General features: G+C 49.4%; 3 protein-coding genes across 6 annotated transcripts in view; all 3 read right to left on the bottom strand.

The window, feature by feature from the left end:
• Nucleotides 1-596, bottom strand: part of STK40 (serine/threonine kinase 40) — a 38735-nt gene extending 38139 nt beyond the window's left edge. For both annotated transcript variants that reach the window (XM_010841161.1, XM_010841162.1), the window contains exon 1: nt 173-596. The gene's annotated coding sequence lies outside the window, so the exon portion shown is untranslated. The remainder of the gene's footprint in view (nt 1-172) is intronic.
• Nucleotides 597-6231: 5635 nt separating this feature from the next.
• Nucleotides 6232-8697, bottom strand: LSM10 (LSM10, U7 small nuclear RNA associated). Its single transcript, XM_010841159.1, has 2 exons — nt 8407-8697; nt 6232-6959 (listed from the first exon to the last, which is right to left on the bottom strand). The coding sequence occupies exon 2, from the start codon at nt 6942-6944 to the stop codon at nt 6576-6578; it is 369 nt and encodes a 122-aa protein (XP_010839461.1). The 5' UTR covers nt 6945-6959; nt 8407-8697; the 3' UTR covers nt 6232-6575.
• Nucleotides 8698-17488: 8791 nt separating this feature from the next.
• OSCP1 (organic solute carrier partner 1) overlaps nt 17489-21161 on the bottom strand; it is a 30916-nt gene continuing 27243 nt past the window's right edge. The window contains exons 7-9 of one of the 3 annotated variants that reach the window (XM_010841157.1): nt 20761-20900; nt 19770-19833; nt 17489-19523 (exon numbers count right to left, since the gene is read on the bottom strand). In XM_010841157.1, coding sequence (XP_010839459.1) covers nt 19407-19523; nt 19770-19833; nt 20761-20900 — 321 coding nt within the window. In that variant the 3' untranslated portion in view covers nt 17489-19406. The remainder of the gene's footprint in view (nt 19524-19769; nt 19834-20760; nt 20901-21161) is intronic. The other 2 variants (XM_010841156.1, XM_010841158.1) reach the window with 2 other exon arrangements.

Genomic DNA, 21161 nt, shown 5'->3' with positions numbered 1-21161 from the left:
CGCCCCTTGCCCATATCTACAGCCCACGGCTCCGGGATTGGACGCCATCTTGACGAAGGGCGGAAGCCTTCAGGTAACAGACCAGAATCTGATTGAGGATTGGTTTAGGGTGGGGCTCGGGCTGAAATCTGGGAAACGATTGGAGACAAAGACTCTAAGGGGCGGTACTTACCGCTTATCTGAATCTGCCGTGAGGTTGGGCCGGAGGCACCGCCCCCGCCGCTACTCCACTGAGCCTCGCGTGCCCTACACTCGCCCTCCCGGGTCTGGAGACTTCTCCAGCAGCTGAAAGATCGGCCGGTTGTAGTATCTTTGTCAGAGAACTGGCTCTTTCTTGACCCCCATTTCTCGCTTCCTGGAGCTTTGTGCGGCGAGCGCTGGCGTGGGGCTCATCAATGACAGGAATTCCTGCCGTAGCCCTTACAATTCATTTCCCTCTGGGCCCCTCGCTTTTGTAAAAATCCCGCTTCAATCTGAAGATCCTTAGAGTCTCGACCAGTCAGGTTAACAGTGAAGAGTTCCTGTTAGCTATTCCAGCCACCCAACCTCAGCCCCTCCTGCTGCAGTTTCGGTCCCTTTCTCCTCCTTCTCCAGCAACCACGCCCTCCATGAATCAGCTTCTTGCACCAGCAGATGAGCCCTTTAAAGGGATTGCATCAGGCTGATGACTCACTGGGGCCCTCTGAGAGCCTGGCTTCCCTCCGCTGGCATGCAGAAGCAGCTAGAAGGGCGCCGTGGTGGCAGTACCCGCGATCATGGACCCACTCCTTTGTCTCCGAGGTGTGAGCCAGTATGCCAGCTGCATATGACTGTCTTAACTCCTGAGTCTCTTTCCAGCTGTGTTATTCTGTATCCATGTGGGCACACGTGTCCAAGCCTGTGTGCACAGCTCTGGATTTTCCTAGGGTGTGTGGCCGAGCACTTACGTGTATGCACGCATTTGTCATCTCCACACAGGCAGTGACTGCCAGGACATGAGAGTTGATGTGAGTGAGTTTGGCTGCCTCCTCCTGTGTCCTTGTCTTTGTCTCTAAATGCCTAGTGCACACTGAGCTGAAAGGGCTGAGTAACAGTAGTAATCGAAACAGCAGTAGTATGTCAGACACTGTGTTAAGCGCTTTAGAGACATCAGCGTTAAGGAGTCTGTTTGCAGATGAAGCAGCTAGAACTCTGAGAGGGAAAGTAACCAAAGACACATAGCTAATAATGGCAGAGCTGTGATTTGAACCAAGTCTGGCAGGTTCCAAAAAGGTTGGATTTGAGTCCTTGCTGTGTCTCTTACAAGTTCAGTGACTGTGCAAGTTCCCTAATCATTCCCATCTGTCAACATAGGAATAATACTTTGTGGGCTCACTGTGAGGATCCAGTGAGTGTGGAAACAGCTTCTCATGGGACCTGGTGAACTAAGAGCGCCCATACTCCTCTCAGTACAGTGGAGGACTGAAAGCAGGCACAAAAACGCTGGGCCCGCCCCCTCCCAAGCTCCTCTCTCTGACAAAGGGAAAAGCCTAGAGATTCCGGAAGCTCTGACAGGAATGAGTGTTGGGTTTTCCAGAGCTCTAATTATCAGCTAGATGAATCACTTAGAGCTGACACCACCATCCCCAGCCTCAGGAGGCTCTCAGCTGATTCAAAATATAGGATTTTAACGAAGAGGAGGAGGAGGAGGAAGAGAAAGAGGGGAGCAGGAGAGGTAATGAATAGAAAGGAAAGGTGCCAGCCAGAGGAAATGAAAAACTGTCATCAGGACAGCAACACGAGGAGACCACTGCATCAGACACACACATACTGTGACACACGCTCCTGCTGGCTCTCCAACTCTGGGCATCTTGGCAGATGACGCTGCCATAACAAAGTGACACCTGTCACAACAGCATGAGATGGTTGCTTGACGATGTACAGGCAGATCTGCCTATTACAGAGGGAGAGGAGGAGACCTTCAACCCTAGGGAGCTTCCTCAAGCTTCTGAAACCCAGCACACCTTTCCTACTGGCTGACTTCTGGGTTCTCTGTGGCCAAGCCCCTAGAACAAAGGTGTGCAAGTTTGAGTGCTGGCCCATACCTGGTGGCTGGGTACCATCACTGTTAGCAGCGTGCTTGGTTACTCCATTGTGTCCGACTTTGCGACTGTTTGAACTGTACCCTGTCAGGTTCCTCCATCCATGGACTTTTCCAGGCACAAGGGATCTTCCTGACCCAGGGATCAAACCTGAACCTCCTGTGTATCCTGCATTGCAGGCCGATTCTTTTACCCACTGAATCATCAAGGCATTGCTTATCTTTCCTGGTTACCAGTATCAGGAATGCTGGAAGGCAGAACAGTGCAGTGTAGTAGTAAAGATCATGGAGTTTCAGGCATACAGACCTGAGTTCAAATCCCCACCCTGTTATTCACTGGCTCTGTGACCTTGAGCAAGTCAGGTAACCTCTCTGGGTTTGTTTGCTTATCTCTAAAATGGGGCTACTAATACATACCTCTAGGGCTGTTGTAATGATGAAATGAGATGATTCTTTCATTTCACAAAGATTTATGGAGTGCCAGCTGTGTGCAGAGCACTGAGTTGGATGCTGGAGATCCAGTGGGACCAAAAGGACCACAGCTCTGCCTCCTGGAGCACGTGGAGCCCCTGGCACAGGGCCTGGTGCACAGTGAGATTCAATAAGCAGTAGCTATTTGTGGTGACCATCTTGGCATTCTGCCATTATCTTAATTACGGGGCACAGGGAGACCCCTCCACCTTCTCCCTAAAGAAAGAGGATCTCAGCTTCCTCGACTGAAAAATGACAGAATTGGACTGGATCAGGGCTTCCCAACAGTGTCACCTTGAAAGCCTCTTTTAGTATTTTCCATCCACATGAGCCTCGTATCTGGTAAGATTTTGTACAACCTGCCATCAAGTCATTTCTTCCTTTTTATTCATTACAGCTTCATATTACAGCTATGAGAGCTTGTGATCAGGAAGAGGAAGCCAGTGGTCCATCACGCTGTTGGTAGAATTCCAGCCTGAAGCAGAGATCAAGTCAGCTTGGTTAACGTTCATAGACTATGTGCTGTTCCTCTGGTCCTTCTAGAACACTGATAAGAGCTCAAGGGACTCCTGCTGCCCTCAGGGACCCTTCAGCTAGGCATTCCAGACTGGAACTCACTGAACTGGATGTTCTTCTGTGGGTCCCATCCAGCTGAGAGCTGGAGAGGCCGCACCACCCTAGGGAACTGAATGTCAAGCCACAGCCCACCCAGTTCTCCTCAGATCCCTGGTAGTCCCCTTCCCCAGGTGAGTGAGCCTCCTGTTCTCTTCTCTCTATGGCCTGGATATGCCCTCTCACTCAGAATTCCTGAGTGCTCAGTCATGTGCCGGCTTGAACAAAGGCCGCAGTGATGACCACAAAACCCAAACCTCAATGGGACAATGACATTTTGAAATACATTTTTCCTCTCTTCCTTGGTGTCCCTTGGCTCTTCCCTTATACAGTTAGGTTACTATGCATTCATTACACCAGGAAACAAATGACAAGTCAGAATGCAGAGTTCATTTTTAGCTTCTGAATTCTAAGAGCCTTGCTCGCCTTCAGGGAGGGATGGAAAGAATATCTGTGCAGATCTAAATTTAGAAAACTGTAAGGAGGGGGATCTGGGAGACTGAGGCTTGAGGGGGTGGTCCCTGAGAATAGAGCAGCTCAGCCTCTGAGCCAGAGGGCATCCGCTGGGTCTCAGGGCCCGGGAAGCAGGAAGACGTGTGCTCCTTTTCCTGGTGGAGCACCAAGAAGTAACAGAACCCTCTGCGCTGCACGCGGCAAATGGGGCCCAACTCACCCAAGACCCTAGGAACTTGCTGGGCCTGACTGGCCTTAGAAAGTAAGAGTGAGAGTCTGAACACCAAGAGGGGGACGGGTTACGATCGGACGGGAGGTGAGGAAGGAGCACCTTGGCAGCATCCTGAGTGGGCTGAAGACAGAAGACCAGGACAAAACCAGGACATCTCGGGGAACGCCAGTGGGACTGCCCTTCCCGTGCTTTGGCATCTTGAAAGGAAATGCCCTGGAATTCAACTGATTCCAAAGAAAGTGATGGGGAACCCTGAATTGACTGCAATTAAGTTTCTGCCACTCTGGCTGAGTAAAGCAAAATATGAATTCAGTTGAGTTAGAGAAAATTCAAGTTATGTTTCTTACACACTTGAGATTGGAACGAGCTATACTCCTGACCCACAAGGCCCTGTATCATTTGCCTCACCTCTTTCCCATTTCTCCTGTCTCACCTGTCTGCTTCTCCTCCACCAACAGTCATAGTGGTATTTGGTTTTTGCCCCCAACCCTCAAGCTTTCCACCTCAGGACCTTTGCACTGGCGATTTCCTCTGTCTTCCCTTGGCTCTTTAAATGGTAGGTGCCTTCTCAGTTTAAATTTAACTTCTTCAGACTACACTTTTGGAAATAAAACCTATTTTCTCTCCATGTGCCCTGTTTATTTCCTTCCTGTTTACTTCCTTCCTGTATATTTTTCTCTGTTCATCTCCCCCTCCAGAACATCAGCTCCATGAGAGCAGGACCCCTGTCTCTCTTGTTGTTCCCTCAGTAGCTGGCACTGTGGCTCATATTACTTGTGGAATGAATGACCCATGGCTTGCCATAGCTTGGTGGCACTGAGCTCCCCCCAATCCCTACCTGGGCCCTGGTCAATTTCCCAGCAGTCCAGGACCAGATGCCAAGACCCATAACCTTGGTAGAGCTGTGCTCTAGCCCAGGGACTTGGCATTAGTGTGTCTCAGAAGGTCTTGGTATCCTGCCTCCCACCTGTCTTTGGAAGCACAGAGGCCCATTGGGATCTGTGGGAACGCTTACCGAACTTAGAGAATGGGCCCAGAGCCGCCCTTCTCAGCTATCCATGCTAGGCTTTCCCTTGCTCTTTGGAGGATGTGGAAGTCGCCCCTCCTCCCTTCAGACGCCCCCACCCCACCCCGCACACCATTTGAAGCCACCTCTCCTCCACCTTTAGGCTGAACTCCCAGCCCGGGCCCTCTTCCAGTGTGGCAGCATCTGCAGACACGTGGGGAATGTCTGTGACGGCGGCAGTGTGGGGAGACTCCCCACCAGCTCATCACACCGGAGGAGGCGGTCTCCCCGCGGCTGTGAGAACACAGACATTTCCACAGTGACGACTCCCTTCTGCACCTGCCCTCTGGCTTCTCTTACCCGCAGTCTTCTCGTGTTGCTCTCCTTAACTCTAGCTAGCAGAGGCCTGGCAACTCAGAGCAGTGGTGTTCTCCCTGCTCAGATCCACTGTTCTCCCCTGTGGCCTCTGAGGCCTCTGGGCAATAGAAGAAATACAACAGGCAAAGGACTCCTGGTGGATGGGGGGGTGGGTGGGTGTTAATAAAGCAAATTTTCAGGCTCCAGATTCTGTTTTCAATCCGGGGATCCAGGAAGGTGGTTCTTCTAGACATTCCAGCTGGTTCTGCTGAGATGGTCCAGGGACAACACTTAAACAGACTGGATTAGAATGTACATGCGGTGACTGTGGGCTGCCTGCGCCCAACCAACACCGCTCTGCGTCTCCCTCGGGAAATGTCTACCTCCGGCCCGAGATTCTAAGTCCCTCTCCAGAAGGGACCAAAGCTTATTGGACAATGTGTGCTCAGCAGGAGGCCTGACACACGGCAGCTGCTCTGTGGATGTTTGTTTGATGAAGACAAACTCTCTGATTCCAAGGGACAGAGTCGTTTTCACGAGATGGTAGTTGGCCTGTGGCAGGGCTGCCAAGGCTGGGGTTCTCATCCCGAGACCCCCTTCTTCCCTGAGGGTCTAATATCAGAATCAGAGCCTGATTTCCTGCTGCTGGATAAGCTCCTACACTTGAGGGGAGGGTCCGGGATTACTCCAGGCTCTCCCCCAGGAAAGAGATGAACAAGCTCTCCACCAGGAAATCTCAACAGAAGAGTCGCTTTCCCCGACCAGACTGAAGGCCTTTCCTACATCCTCAAACTTTGCTGCATATTTAGTATCACTGGGAAACTTAAAAAAAAAAAAAAAATCCCACTGCTTAGGCCACAACTCATACCAATTAAAGCCAAATAGGTGAGGGTGGGCCAGGTGACTCCAATGTGCAGCCACGCTGGCAACCCAGCACCCTATGACACCAAGACCAACAGGGAGCCCGGCACACAGCAGAAAGCACGAGGCACAGACTTCTCTGCATCCTCCTTTTGTTTCATGAGAAAACAAACACAATTACAAGAGAAATGGGGCCCCTCAGGCCCAGAGTATTTAATAATCCTCAATGCAAGAGGGCTGAAAACTGACACAATCCCTAAATCAGTAGAGATTCAGATAAATAATGATCCAAAGGGAGGGTTGTCATCTACCCCAAGGCCACAGTCAGATAACTAAAATTCCGGGTCCCAGGGTGAGTCTGAGAGGTGAGACCCTGAGAAAGGCAGCTGTGACAGGTGACGTCTGTCAGACACCAGCTTCTGGGCTGGTCCTGCTCCCCTCCCAGGTTCTGGGTAGGCAGGGAGAGCAGGCTTTGGCTCAGAAGAAGTCTGCAGGAACCTGAGTGGGGACCGGGACAGGCTTACTTAAGAGTTTTTGGAGGGAAATTCCTGCCGGCCTTGCCCCTTGCTGCCAAAGTAACGCACCCGATGGATGACCTGCAGCTGCTGCTCAATGGTCGCAGTGATGTTCACGTTGTCGGGGATGTGGACGTAACGGACGTTCCGGCCTGTCACAAAGAGGTCGTCCAGCTCCACCTGATGCCCCCAACGGTCTGTGTAGGTGACCTGGGCCAGGCGGATGTTCATGAAAGCATCAACGTTGTCTATGCGTCCGCGGGCCACGCTCTCATCCCGCAGGTCCACGGTGGTGACTTGGCCCTGGAGGCCCTGCAGCAGGATGATCAGGCTGTTCTCGGAGATGGTCCGCTCCTTCACTGAGTGGCTCACCTCCATTCTTCCACGCTTGCTCTGGGAGGGGCACACACAGGGGAGCTGAAGCAGGCTAGGGAGTATGGGTGCTAACTCACCAATGTCAGCTTTTAGCACAAAATCCCCAGCCCAGACTTCCCCAAGTATGCCCACCTCCTCAATTTTTATGCCTACGGAGCGCCCTTAGGTGCTTTCATGGACACACCTTATAGAATCCTCACAACACCTTGCAAACCAAGGATCACTTACACTCACTTTATAAACAAGGAAAATTGGGCCAGGAGATGTTAAGTAACTGGCCCAAGGTGCTGGGATTCAAATCCATGGCTGCCCAGCTCCAATTCCCACACCCAGGGTTCTGAACCCTCATTATGAGAATCACCCAGTGAGTTTCTGGTCACCACACCCCAGAGGTTCTGATTCATTTGGTCAGGGGCGGGGCCCAGGTACCCTATTTTGTAAAAGCTCCCCAGGTAATTCTAATGTGCATCTAAACGCAGAGACAAGGAGTCTGAGAACCACTCCTCTAAAGTGTAGTTTATACCCTTGCTGCTCAAAGTATGGTCTGTGGACCAGCAGTTTCAGCATCACCCAGGTATTGTTTCGGAATGCACAATCTCCAGGCTTTCCCCAGATCTACTGAAAGAAGCTGCATTTTAACATGACCCCTAGATGAATCGCTTCACCACTTCGCAGACATTAGTGTGCCTCAGAATCACCTGCAGGAGGGGTTAAAGGATTCCCCCCCCACCCTTTCTAACTCAGTCCGTTTGAGGTTGAGCCCAAGAATGTGCATTTCTAACATATTCTCAGCTGATGCTGATATTGCTGGTTTAGGGCCCACTGAGAATGACTGGTCCACACGATGCTGCTGCCATGTAACCAGGAATTTAGACAACTGTTAAAAAAAAAAGGAAACGGTAGCGTATATGGCACATAGGTATTGAAGGTAGAGAAACGTGGAGGTTGGAATCCCCACTCCACCCACACTCTGGCCACTTACTTAATGTCTCTGAACCTGTTTCCCCGTCTATTAAACCGACAGGTGAGGTTAACAGGTTCTCAACACACTGAGTGTATCTTACTTTGCTTTCGACACGCTCGGATGCTGTATTAATGTAACTGTCTTATCCATCCCCCATTTTCAGACCTTGAGTGCCAGGTGTTTGAATTTCTTTCCTTAAGACTTCACTCAGGATCCCGACAGGGCTGTGCAGGGTGGCATGAAGTGTGGCAAGCTAGCTACCCACTCCACTGACAAGGTGCTAGGAGTTGGGCCGGAAGACTCTTAACGACCCCACCCAGGTTTCACCAGGCGTATCCGCTCAAACGAGGGTTTCGGGGAGCACAGTGACTGCAAAGAGGCAGGTCTGGGCCCGAGGACGGGGCTCGGGCACTTCCTAGGAGGGTCGACCTCGAGAAAGCCACTTGGCTTCTTCAAGCCTGTTAGTCCCTAGAGTGGGGATGGTGACGACCCTTTACTCACAGAGCGTGGGAGTGGGCTTGGGAAGAGCAGCTAAGCTCAGCAACCGGGAGGAAGACGCTGGCCCCGCTCCCGCCGCCTCCGTGGTTCCAGGCTCGCTCGCGCTCCGCCCCTGGCTCCCCAGGCCCGCCGCGCGGGTTCCTTCCGCTGTGCCGCTGCGCGTCGCCGCCGAAACTAGCCGGCGCCTAGCAGGGCTGCCTCCCTCTCGCTGCGGGATTAAGACGCTATGGCAACCGCGGGGCCGCTCTGTCCTTCCGGAGCACGAGAGCGCGGCCGAGCGCAGAGCCGGAGTCCTCCGCGGCGAGCCCGGAACTACAATCCCCAGAATGCCTCGCGGACTCGAGACTCGCCCTCCTGCTGCCCGACAGACGTCACTGGATTATCTTCTCCTTTGGAGTCATTCTTTCATCCAGCAAATGAAATAATAGCTTCCCTGGCGGCTCAGTCGGTAAAGAGTCCATCCTGCAATGGAGGAGATCCGGGTTCGAACCCTGGGTTGGGAAGATCCCCTTCTGGCAACTCACTCCAGTATTCCTGCTTGGAGAATCCCACGGACAGAGGAGAGTGGCCGGCTACAGCCCGTGGGGTATCAAAGAGTCGGACACGACTGAGCGACTTTGACTTTCACCTCTTTACCATCTGAGCCACGCCCCTTCAAGGTTTGAGTGACCTTCATTAATGTGTGACAGCACCTGGCACACTGGAGAAGTCCCATGAGTTAGGCTTAGGTCATTCCTTTACCCTCTCATTTACTGGTTTCAACCTCTCTCAGAAACCATCCCTTTTTCCTCCTTCATCACAGCTGGTCTCTTCTTATCCTAAAAATAGAAAATGTCTTTCTCCTCCCTGGCAGCTACTCTGTTTTCCTACCTTCCACAGTTGAACTTCTCAGGAGAGGCCTCTATATCAGTGATTCTCCAATTGGGAGTTTTTTTTGCAACCCCATTTCTACGTGAGACTGGATTTTCTTCTTGTGGTGGTGGTGGTGGTTTAGTTGCTAAGTCGTTTCGGACTCTTGCAACCCCATAGGCTGTCGCCCGCCAGGCTGCACTGTCCGTGCTACTTCTCAGGCAAGAATATTGCAGGGCAGTGCCATTGCCTTTTCCACTTCTTCTTGTACTTCAGTCAAAACAACATAGCACAATGGGCTGAACGCAGAAGCAGATATGAGAACCTGTCTTCTAGTAGGACAGACATTAAACAGATTTGCAAAAATATAAGGCAGTGTCACTCTTCTCACCAAATTTAAAAATATAAAAGGCAATGGCACCCCACTCCAGTGCTCTTGCCTGGAAAATCCCATGGACGGAGGAGCCTGGTGGGCTACAGTCTATGGAGTTGCTAGGAGTCGGAAGCGACTGAGCGACTTGACTTTCACTTTTCACTTTCATGCATTGGAGAAGGAAATGGCAACCCACTCCAGTGTTCTTGCCTGGAGAATCCCATGAACAGGGGAGCCTGGTGGGCTGCCGTCTCTGGGGTCGCACAGAGTCGGACACGACTGAAGCGACTTAGCAGCATAGTTATTTTAAAATAAAAATATGATAATGGGTCTGTTATGGTTATTTAAAAGGGAATTAATATTAATATATTATCTCAATTTCATATATATGTGATTACTATATATATATCCCACATAAATACTTTAGTTTTCAGTAATTTTTAAAGAGCACAAAAGGGTTTTGAGACTGAAAATTTGAGAACAGCTGCTCTATCCGGAGGGCTTTCACCTACTCACTCAGCTCACTGTAATCTGGCTTCTTCTCAAGAGTATTTTTAGTTTTACTCACATTAACTTCTCTTGAAAAGGTTACTAATGATCTCCATGTACATAAGGGAACGGAACCTCTTATCTCCTTTCATTAAAAAAAAATTATTTATTTGACTGTGCCAGGTCTTAGTTGTGGCATATGGGATCTAGTTCCTGACCAGAGATGGAACCCAGGGCCCCTGTATTGGGAGTGCGGGGTCTTAGCCGCTGGACCACCAGGGAAGTCCCAGGGAACCAGTTGCCTTAATGTTATCTGGAATGCTTATTAAACCCAACCCCACACCTACAGAATCAGGAGCAGAGCCCAGGAATATGCACATCTAACAGTGCACACTAACGTTGAGACCCAATGCCCTCCTAAAGTCAGACTCATGACTCCCAGGCAAGCCCTGAACTCTTGTCTCTGCCTTTGCTATCGTGCTCAACTGCCTGGGATCCTCTCTTTTTATCTATAGATGTTAAGTCCAATCCCTCCTTCAAAGGCTGGCTGTACCTTCCTGAAGTCTGACAATGCCAACTGGGAGTGAGGCTGATAGCATACTGCTTGATACATGTTTGCTCGGTGTATGCAGATTCACCATAGCTATTTATGTAGATCTCACCTCTCCTACTCATCTCTTGGGTGTGGAGACAGGGAGAAGGCCCTAGGAGGCTGAGATGCTTCACCCCACAAACTGCAGTTTCAGGAGGAACAATGGTTTTATGAATGTGGTGAGATGATGGGAGCTAAGTGAACTGGTGGCAGTGGGATGGAAAGAAGGGATGAGTGTTAAAGACCCTGAAGAGAGTGAATCAGAATCCTTGGGGACTGATTAAATCTGGAATGTGGTTAGCAGGAGGGGAAATCGATGATTTAAATTTTAACGCTGATGGTCCATTGACAGGAATAAGAGTGGTAGGGTTGGGAGGGGGTTCACGCCTTAGAGGGTATCTCATTTTTTGGCTACACAGCCCACTGAACCCCTTTCCCCACCTTTGGGGAGATCTGCCATTCTGTGAATTTCAGTAAGAGGTGAGTTTCTGTTCCCACTCTATATGGTTTAAAGGGCAGATATTGTCTCTGATCCTTGTCAGCTATGGCACAGGCTGGTGACCTAAACTCAGGCATTATCAGATTCCAAATCTGGAGCAAGGGACACAGACCAGCAGGAACGGTTGAGGCTTCATCTTGGTGTCTGCGTCATCCAGCGCCTCATCCCTGCGGGTGCTGCTGCTGGCGTGCTCTCCATGCCGCCTCCCCGTCCCTGGTTCCTGGCCATTTTGCATGATCCTTCACTCTTCCTGACAACTGTCATTTGCCTGAAGCCCTTTCAGTAAATTCCTTCACCTCAGTGGAGAATTAGTTCCATTTTTTTGTTGTTGTTGTTGTTCAGTTTCAAACCCAGACTAAAGCCCACTTGAATTGAATTCATTTCAGGATCCTTGAGAACGTCCCTGGTGGCTCAGATGGTAAAACGTCTGCCTATAATGTGGGAGATCCAGGTTCAATCCCTGGGTTGGGAAGATCTCCTGGAGAAGGAAATGGCAACCCACTCTAGTATTCTTGCCTGGAAAATCCCATGGATGAAGGAACCTGGTAGGCTACAGTCCATGGGGTCCCAAAGAGTTGGACACGACTGAACAACTTCACTGTCACAGGAGCCTTGAATTTCCCTGTTCCCTGTACATGATTTTATTGTGGTTCTGTATCCAACAGTCAGAAGATACAGAATCCTGAGAGTTTGGGTGATTCCCAGGTCACCTGCTCCAAATTCCCACCCAGGGTCCAATTCCCCTCTGCAGCCTCCCTCACTCCCGTGACCCCCTAGTCACTGCTGGATATTCCAGTGACCAGCAACTGACTCCTGTGCCGGCTGTTCTACTCCATTGTTAGGAAGCTTTGGGTAACTTCTATCCATTGCTTCTGGTGCTTTTCCATGGAGAACTGTCTTATTCTATATGAAATTTAAGAAGATTTTTCATGCCTTTTGAAAGTAAAGTGAATGTCCTGAATAAATAAAAATGATATCAATGTTAGACACTAAGTGTGAGGTGACGGAATGTCTCAGGAAAAGTGAACCTGCAGCCCAGAGAGGGGAATATGGAAATTTGTGAGTTAATAGTACTGGATCAAAGTAATGGCCTCTCTGAAAAAAGGAATGCAAAATAGTTTGCAGAAGAATGCAGACTAAGCACTGCAGGGCACATAAATATGTGGTCAGCACAGGGATGGAGGTGGTGAGAACAAAGGATAGGGTGAGGATGAGAAATGGGGCCGTGAGATGACCGCTGAAGTAAGTGTGATGACAGGGTGGGTTGGGGGAAACCAGGGGTGATCAAGGATCCTCCTGCAATCGCCCCAGCCATTCTCACAGACTTTGAAAAATGGCTACATCAACATCTGTATCAGAGGGCAATCTTCAATCAGAAGCCACCGAGGGGGCACTTCCCTGGTGGTCCAGTGGCCAATAAGACTCCGTGCTTCCAGTGCAGGGGGCCTGGGTTCGATCCCTGGTCAGGGAACTAGATCCCACATGCCGAAGCCAAAATATCCTGCGTGTCACAACTAAAGCTGAAGATCCTGTGTGCCATAACTAAGACCTAACATAGCCAAGGAAAAAAAAAAAAGAAGCCACGGAGGAAGAGAGGGGAAGTGTGGTCAGAAATCAGTAGTATTTGAGTACAAGGACATAGTAAGAAAAGGAGAAAAGGGTCTTGAACCAGGCCCAGGAGAATGGGGAGCAGAGAAGACAGCTGAATCCAGCAAAGCTGGGGCTGGAGACTGGAAAGGGACTGTGTTGTGACAGAAGCTATGGGAGTGGGAGAGAGCAAGGTGATGAAACGGGAAGGCTGGAGAGCTGGTGGCAGGAGGAGGTCCTGGAGGAGCCGAGGCCATGCTGTGTGGGATTTCGTGGGACCCACGGGCTCCTTGGCGGCCTTTCGGCTTTTGGTGAAGTTCTGAGGTGCGGAAAGGGGGCTGAGTAGGGGTAAGGAAGGTAAATGATGTGCTGAGCTAGAGGGGAGAGGTGAGGGAGGGCATCCCACACAGGTTATTATCTTCTCAGTTGTAACTGAAGCTGGGAGGCCTTCTGGATATCCAGAAAACCTGAACTGAGAGCATCCTTGTCCTTCCCCTTAAATACATGAAAAAAGGAGAAGGCAAGGGTGTGATGATTTGAGAGAATAGCATTGAACATGTATATTATCATATGTGAAACAGATCGCCAGTCCAGGTTTGATGCATGAGACAGGGCGCTCAGGGCTGGTGCACTGGGATGACTCAGAGGGATGGGGTGGGGAGGGAGGTGGGAGGGGGGTTCAGGATGGGGGACACATGTACACCCATGCCTAATTCATGTCAATGTATGGCAAAACCCACCACAATATTATAAAGTAATTAGCTTCCAATTAAAAAAAAAAAAGAAACAAAAGGAAGTTGGGGAATTTTACAAAGAGGAGGGTGGAGGGATCTGAAGCCAATGTGCACGTGTAGGATTTAGGAGTCTGGGTCTGCCCCCAGGTCTATAAAGCTTTGTTTATAATACTTATTTTATCCTTCATGTTTTAAAATTTTACGTTTTAAGTAATCCAAAAATAAAGAGAAAACAATTTATGAAGTTTATAGACAGTGACTTTTGAAGAATTTTGTAAGAGATGTGAATTTAAACAACTTCCTTTATTGTAATTTCAGCGGTCTCTGTGATTTTCAAAAAGTCACTTTTTCAGTTTTCCTCTTATTTTTCTCCCAGAATATGGGACTAGGGTTAATGACACACCCTGGCAGGTCCTTTACCTTCATAATGAGAAAAAAAGGCCACACCTCGCTAGGCCTCACGTGACGGGTTTCCTGTGGTTTTGGGAACTAGCAGAGACGATACTGTTATTTTCATCAGCAGAGGAACCACTGGCCAGAAACAAAAAGCATGTCCCGTGTGTGTATGTGGGGTGGTGGTGGAGGTGTCAGGGTGACCAAAGAATCCAGAATGATTTCCATTGGCTCTTGGAATGCATCTTGACATTCTCATTTGAAAAGAGGTGGGCTATGACATGAGAACTTACTTTGCATTGAATCCTGAAGCTGGGTAGGGAAGATTCAACTGAGAAGAGGGGTCTCCAGCCCAGTCCCTTGGAAACAGTTCTTTCCACTCCCTCTGCTGCCAGCTGTCCAGGAATTTGGCAGCTGAAGAGGAGTTTTCCAGGCTTGATTTAAGGGAAGGAGCATGTGCATGCGCTAAGATGCCTCAGTCGTGTCTGACTCTGGGTGACACTATGGACTGTAGCCCGCCAGGCTCCTCTGTCCATGCGGTTCTCCAGGCAAGAATACTGGAGTGGGTTGCCATTTCCTCCTCCAGGGGATCTTCCCCACGCAGGGATCGAACCTGTGTTTCTTATGTCTCCTGCATTGGTAGGTGTGTTCTTTACCACTTGCGCCACCTAAAGGGAGGAAGGGGTAGGTAAATGGTGTATTGATTTTTGGATTTTAATTTGGGTCTTTATAATTAGGTATTAGTACATGAACCCAGAACTTCCAGATGTTCAAGCTGGATTTAGAAAAGGCAGAGGAACCAGAGATAAAATTCCGAACATCTGCTGGACCATCAAAAAAGAATTCCAGAAAAACATCTACTTCTGCTTCATTGACCATGCTAATGAAATAGATCACAAAAAACTGTGGAAAATTCTTTATTAAGAGATGGGAATAGCAGACCACCCTCTCTGCCTCCTGAGAAACCTGTATGCAGGTCAAGAAGCAACAGTTAGAACTGGACGTGGAACAAAGGACTGGTTCAAAATTGGGAAAGGAGTGTGTCAAGGCTGTATATTGTCACCCTGCTTATTTAACTTATATTCAGAGTACATCATGCGAAATGTTGGGCTAGATGAAGCACAAGCTGGAATCAAGATTGCCAGGAGAAATATCAATAACCTCAGATACACAGATGACACCACTCTTATGTCAAAAAGCGAACAGGAACTAAAGAGCCTCTTGATGAAGATGAAAGAGGAGAGTGAAAAAGTTGGCTTAAAACTCAACATTCAAAAAACTAAGATCATGGCATCTGGTCCCATCACCTTATGGCAAATAGATGGGGATACAATGGAAACAATGACAGACCTTATTTTCTTGGGCTCCCAAATCACTGCAGATGGTGACTGCAGTCATGAAATTAAACGACAGTTGCTCCTTGCAAGAAAAGCTATGACAAACCTAGATAGCATATTAAAAAGCAGAGACATTACTTTGCTGACAAAGGTCTGTATAGTCAAAGCCATGGTTTTTCCAGTAGTCATGTGTGGACATGAGAGTTGGACCATAAAGAAGGCTGAGCGCAGAAGGATTGATGCTTTTGAGCAGAGGTATTGGAGAAGACTCTTGAGAGTCCCTTGGACTTCAAGGAGATCAAACTAGTCAATCCTAAAGGAAATCCGTCCTAAATATTCAGAACTGATGCTGAAGCTGAATCTCTAATACTTTGGCAACATGATGCAAAGAGTCGACTCATTGGAAAAGACCCTGATTCTGGGAAAGATTGAAGGCAGGCGGAGAAAGGGATGACAGAGGATGAGATGGTTGGATGGCATCACTGACTCAATGGACATGAGTTTGAGCAAGCTCTGGGAGATGGTGAAGGACAGGGAAGCCTGGCGTGCTGCAGTCCATGGGATCGCAAAGAGTCGGACATGACTGAGCGACTGAACAATTAGGTATTATGGTAAAAAAAAAAAAAAAGTATAATATATACACTTCCCCCCTGTAATTTGCATTTGTCTTTCTACAGTTTCCTGTGACTTGAATTTGTCTCCATGGATGTAAACCAGAGTGACAAACCTGTTGGAAGAGGATGAGGGGATCTGATCCTGTTTAGACTTAGGGATCTTCAGGATCTGATTGCGATGCTAAAATTTGTTTCTTGCCTACCGGGATCTGGATGTAAGGAAAAAAGTGAGTTAATCTTGCATGGCATGACTTAAGGGCTAAATACATTTCCTCCCTTTCTTCCTGCCCCTTCAATCTCAATTTTTAAAATAGTTTTTATTTAGTTATTTTTGGCCATGCTGGGTCTTTGCTGCTCGTGGGCTTTCTCTGGCTGTGGCGCTCAGGCTTCTTATTGCAGTGGCTTCTCTTGTTGCGGAGCACCAGCTCTAAAGCACGCGGACTTCAGTAGTTGTGTGGTGAGGGCTCAGCAGTTGTGGTGCATGGGCTTAGGTGCTCGGTGTCATGTGGTATCTTCCCGGACCAGGGACCAAACTGGTGTCTCCTGCGTTGCAAGGTAGACTCTCAACCACTGGACTGCCAGAAAAGCCCCACTTTCAATATTTTATTATTTTCTCTCTCTTTTTTACTCTCAATATTTTAAAAATATTTATTTGGGGATTTCCTGGCAGTCCAGTGGCTAAGACTCTGAGCTCCCAATGCAGGGAACCTGGGTTTGAGCCCTGATCGGGGAACTAGATCTCACATGCTGCAACTGAGACCGGCTGCAGCCAAAATAAATAAATACATAAATAATTAAAATATTTGGCTGCACCCGGTCTCAGTTGTGGCACACAGTCTTCGACCTTTGTCGTGGCATGTGAGGTCTTCCGTTGCAGCGTGTGGGATCTAGTTCCCTGACCATAGATTGAACCGGGGCCCCCTGCATTGGGAGGGCAGAGTCTTAGCCACTGGACCACCATGGAAGTCCCTTCACTCTCAATTTTTATTACATCTTTCTTCTGGAAGCCATTAAAGTACTTTTGTTCAGGAGGCTTTTCTAGAGCTTTGCCTTGCACAATTTACATGATCAATACTATGATAAGAACAAGAGTAGGACAGTTTTAAGACTGAGTTGAGAAGAGCTAAGTCACAGATTTGCTGAAAGAGAATAGAAATAGCCCCCCAAAGCATGGAGATGGGGGGAGGCATGGGTAAAATTGCAACTGTCAGATCCCACCTGAGGCAGCGTCTAGGAATCTGTAAACTCACCAACTTAGCTGGGGCAAGCTGGCTCTGAGTCAGTGAACTAGTTCTTTCCGTTTCTTACAGATGAAGGGAGGAACTGAGGCTTGTTGAGGGAACTGCCCAAGACGCCATGGCAAATTCGGGGCAGGGATGGGGATCCTGGTGCCCCTTCCCTTGGAGCGAACTGGGCAGTGCTGTGTAACAGCCTCAGAACCCAGGTGAAAGGGTTAGTCACTCAGTCATGTCTGACTCTTTACGACCCTGTGGACTGTAGCCCGCCCGGTTCCTCTTTTCATGGAGTTCTCCTGGCAAGAATACTGGAGGGGGTTGCCATGCCCTCCTCCAGGGGATCCTCCCAACCCAAGGATCGAACCTGGGTCTCCTGCATGGCAGTCACCAGGGAAGCCCTCACACCCCAAAGCCGGGTGTTAAATGAACAATGATGCCTTGTCAGTACTCAGTCCAGATTCTTGCCAGAATAATCCTTATCTTCTTTTTCCTTTGCCCCTTCCCAACTCCCCTGCTTTTTCTGGGTGCCCTAAGCCACAATGCAAATAAACTTGTTTTTCTCAACATCTGTGTAAGACTAGAGACATGAAACTCAAAGATTGCTTCATCACCAGGCTGCCTTACCAGAGATCTGTATCTTGTTTATTCATTGAGACAACAGGGAGGTTTGAGATCATCAGCATGGCTCTGGGATAGGTGGAGGGAGGAGGCTGCCTCTCGGCCACCTGCGGCCCATCTCCAAGGCCCCAGGACACGCTGGGAGCAGATGGTGGCGTTCAGGTCTGTCACAGTGCGGTGGCAGCCAGACCCAGGTCAGGGCCTTCCCCTGCACTTGTCGTCTGCTTACAAGAGACTAAAACTGAAGGTACTTTGTAAGCCTGTAAGAAGCAGTCTGGGGTCCCCAGGTGGCTCAGTGGTAAAGAGCCCGCCTGCTAAGTCAGGAGATGTGGGTTCCATCCCTTTGTGGGGAAGATCCTCTAGAGGAGGGCATGGCTGCCCACTCCAGTATTCTTGCCTGGAGAATCCTCATGGACAGAAGAGCCTGGCAGGCTACGTCCATGGGGTCTCAAAGAGTCAGACACAACTAAATAACAGCAACAACAAATCCAAACCCTATGCCTTGGGTAAGCTAAAGGATGGGTACCCTGACCCTTGCTTTCCAGAAATATGTTTGCCTCCACTCTTACTAGGGTGCAGGGGTCCCGAGTGGTCCTGGTTGGCTCAATCTCAGGCAGTGACAAGCTCAGCTCAGTTCCTCTCCCACCCTTTGCCGTTCTGGATATTGCTTCCAGGAGACTGAATGGACCTTGACCTCTGGATGTTGGCTGACCTCGAGCTGCCAGTTACTCGGCCAGAATGAACACGAGGTGGAGGGCTGACCCTCCTTCCTGAAGCAATGAGGGCAGCCCTGGCCTGAGACATTTCTCATGGATCCAAATTAGACTTTGGCATCCTGCCAAGGGAAGTATTGACTAACTCATCTGGTGCACAGAAGGGAAAGCGGTACACCACGTGCCTCCCGCACGTCCAGCTTACAGCTCTGCTTGGTCGCTAAGGTGAAGCAGAGGAGACGGCTGTCATGGCAACTCACGCTGGGCACCTTTAGAAGGCAAGAACGCTAAGTGGCAGAGGAAGACTCTGGGGGTAAGGAGGACGTATCACGCTAAAGAGCAAACACATTTCCATATGGGATAAGCCCACACCACATATGGATGGAGAGACGTGTGGAGAACCACAGACACCCACAGGCTCTGCGCGGGGCCCGCGGGAGGAGTCCCCTGTCATGGCCTTGCTTCCTCTGCGTCTGAGGTGACAGCTTCCAGTGTGTCAGGCTGTATAAACTGGGCCCCGACGGTTTGAGGCGATTGCCTTTTCCACTATGTCAGACTCACAAGGCAGAAGACGTCCCGGAAGCTCTGAAATTTTGTGACGATCCACGGGCATCTGTGAGCGGCAGGCCCCCCTGAGCCAGGCTTGTCATGAAGGTGGCAACAGGGGCACCGTCTTGCTGATTCTGGGCTCCAGATGCTCTGAGTGCCATAAAACCAGGAAGGAAATGGGGAAGGGTCCAATTTCAAAGCCAGAGTATATTTTGCTGAAAATATGGATATGTGTGTTGCCTTCCGAACAGTGTGCTCCCCGAGGCAGATCTGCACAGTTTATCAGGACGGAAATGGGAACAAGGGGGTAAGGGCTTCGCTTAGTAGAAAACTAGCAGCATCGTGTGGTTCCCTGGGGGGCACCCCCGGGGTCCTCATCAAGCGGCCTCTCTCCAGGGGTAGGGGCGCCTGGTCAGCACGGCTATAATTCATCCATCATGGCGAGCCAGTCGTCGCCCTTGCTGGAGCTCTGCCTTGACTGGTCCGTGATTTCAAACTCCCCCATGATCCGCACCAGCTCCTGGTTCGTCTGCTGGTCCTGTGAGAGGAGTGAGAGGAGGGAGGGAATGAAGAAACGTGTGGGCACGCGGGCCTCTCTGTGCAGCTAGTGGTGCATTTCCCACCCCTGGGATGCACTTCGGTTCCTGCCTGTTTGTCAGGATAGGGACTATGTTACATGCTGATTAGACAGGAGGAGGAGGGAGGGCCTTTGAAGTTCATTGTTATTATAAGAACGGGGTGGGGGGGGGAATAAGATTTGACTTGTATAATCGCCTGCACGCACCTGAGTAGCTTGGATGTTGATAACTTCGTAGGATAACTGTTCTGGCCTGGTGAGCGCTGCTTGTCTGTACAAGAGGGTCGAGAAGCGGGTCAAAGGTTAGGATTTTTCTCCCTGCCGGTGTGGCACACTGGTCCTTGATAATCTGGTAACCTATTTTTCTCTCTCTCCAACTTTCTGCCCTCTCCCCAGCCAGGACACCCTACGCTCCAGGAAGTCAAGTCCTTTTATATCTCTGCTTTTGCACATACTAAAGTCTGCCAAGAATAACTTTTCCCCTTCCTCTGCTTGGCAAACTCCGAGACCCAGCTCAGTTGGCAACCTCTTTAATCTGCTGGGGCCAAGTCAGTCCCCGTGTCCTCACTGGAGCGTGTGTGACATGGCGCTGGAGGGACATGGGGGTGTGTTCGTGCTCCTGCCGCGCTGGGAGCACCTGAGGTCAGGCCCCAGGTGTTACGTGCCATCCTGGGGTCCCTACACTTCCCCCAGGGCCTGCCACTCCAAAGGAGAGAGAAAGAGAAGGCACCCACCCCCACCCCAAATACATGGCTGTGAGAACAGTCGCATGAGATAATGAATGCAAACGTTCTCTGGAAACTGTAAAGCACTGTCTAAGTCTCAGTGAATTACCTCCACTATTGGTTCTGGGGGAGACTGTCTCATCCTGAAGATGTCATGCTCCAATCTCCTTCTGGTTTCTTAACAGTCTTTTTAAAAATATGATTATCTTGACTTCCAATTCTCTTGAACTGAGCTAAATAAAATGTTAGAGCTACTTTTTGAACAAATCCAAAAGATTCAGGCCATTTAATACTAGTGGGTTCTTCTTTAACTAAGGTTGTTGAGTTTGCTGATCTTTCATTTTTGAACTTTATTTACATCTGTGTTTATAAGTGATAAGAACCACTTATTTGGTTTCTGATGGTCATTTTTTGGTTCTTACCACACTTAGGATTTTTACATAGGTCTTTAAAGAAACAGGTTGAAAACATACTCCTCCTCTTCATCAGTGGTGAAGAGATTCAACCGGAATCCTGGCTCAGGGCCACTGGGTTTCTGAATCTCCATGCCTCCTATCAGCCTGGCCAAGAGATTCAGCTCTTCTTTAGCAAGAGGGTTTGGAACGATGCTTTCCTGCAAAATCCATTTCATAATTTTTAGCCACGTGAAGGTGATTCAATTCCTTGCTGATACCCCAGAGACCCAGGGTGGTATTTCAAAACAAGGCAAAACAGTAACTGTCTAAATGATTTCTGGGAAGCACTGGGTCCACACGAAGCATAGGAATAGAACCAGAAGAGAAATAGCCCGTGTCAGAAGCAGAGAGACTCTAGCAAGGCGACAAGCCAGAGATTCTCACACTTTCAAGATGAGTGGAAGGCCCCAGGGATCCTC

The sequence above is a fragment of the Bison bison genome, unplaced genomic scaffold (genome assembly GCF_000754665.1).
Source record: "Bison bison bison isolate TAMUID 2011002044 unplaced genomic scaffold, Bison_UMD1.0 scf7180017864158, whole genome shotgun sequence".
Classification (NCBI taxonomy): domain Eukaryota; kingdom Metazoa; phylum Chordata; class Mammalia; order Artiodactyla; family Bovidae; genus Bison; species Bison bison.
The sequence above is the reverse complement of the archived record's forward strand: the minus strand, read 5'-3'. Positions and strand labels throughout refer to the sequence as shown.

Bases quoted from the DNA above. Each gene is read 5' to 3' on its own strand.
- LSM10 (XM_010841159.1), bottom strand. From the start codon at position 6,944: ATGGAGGTGAGCCACTCAGTGAAGGAGCGGACCATCTCCGAGAACAGC.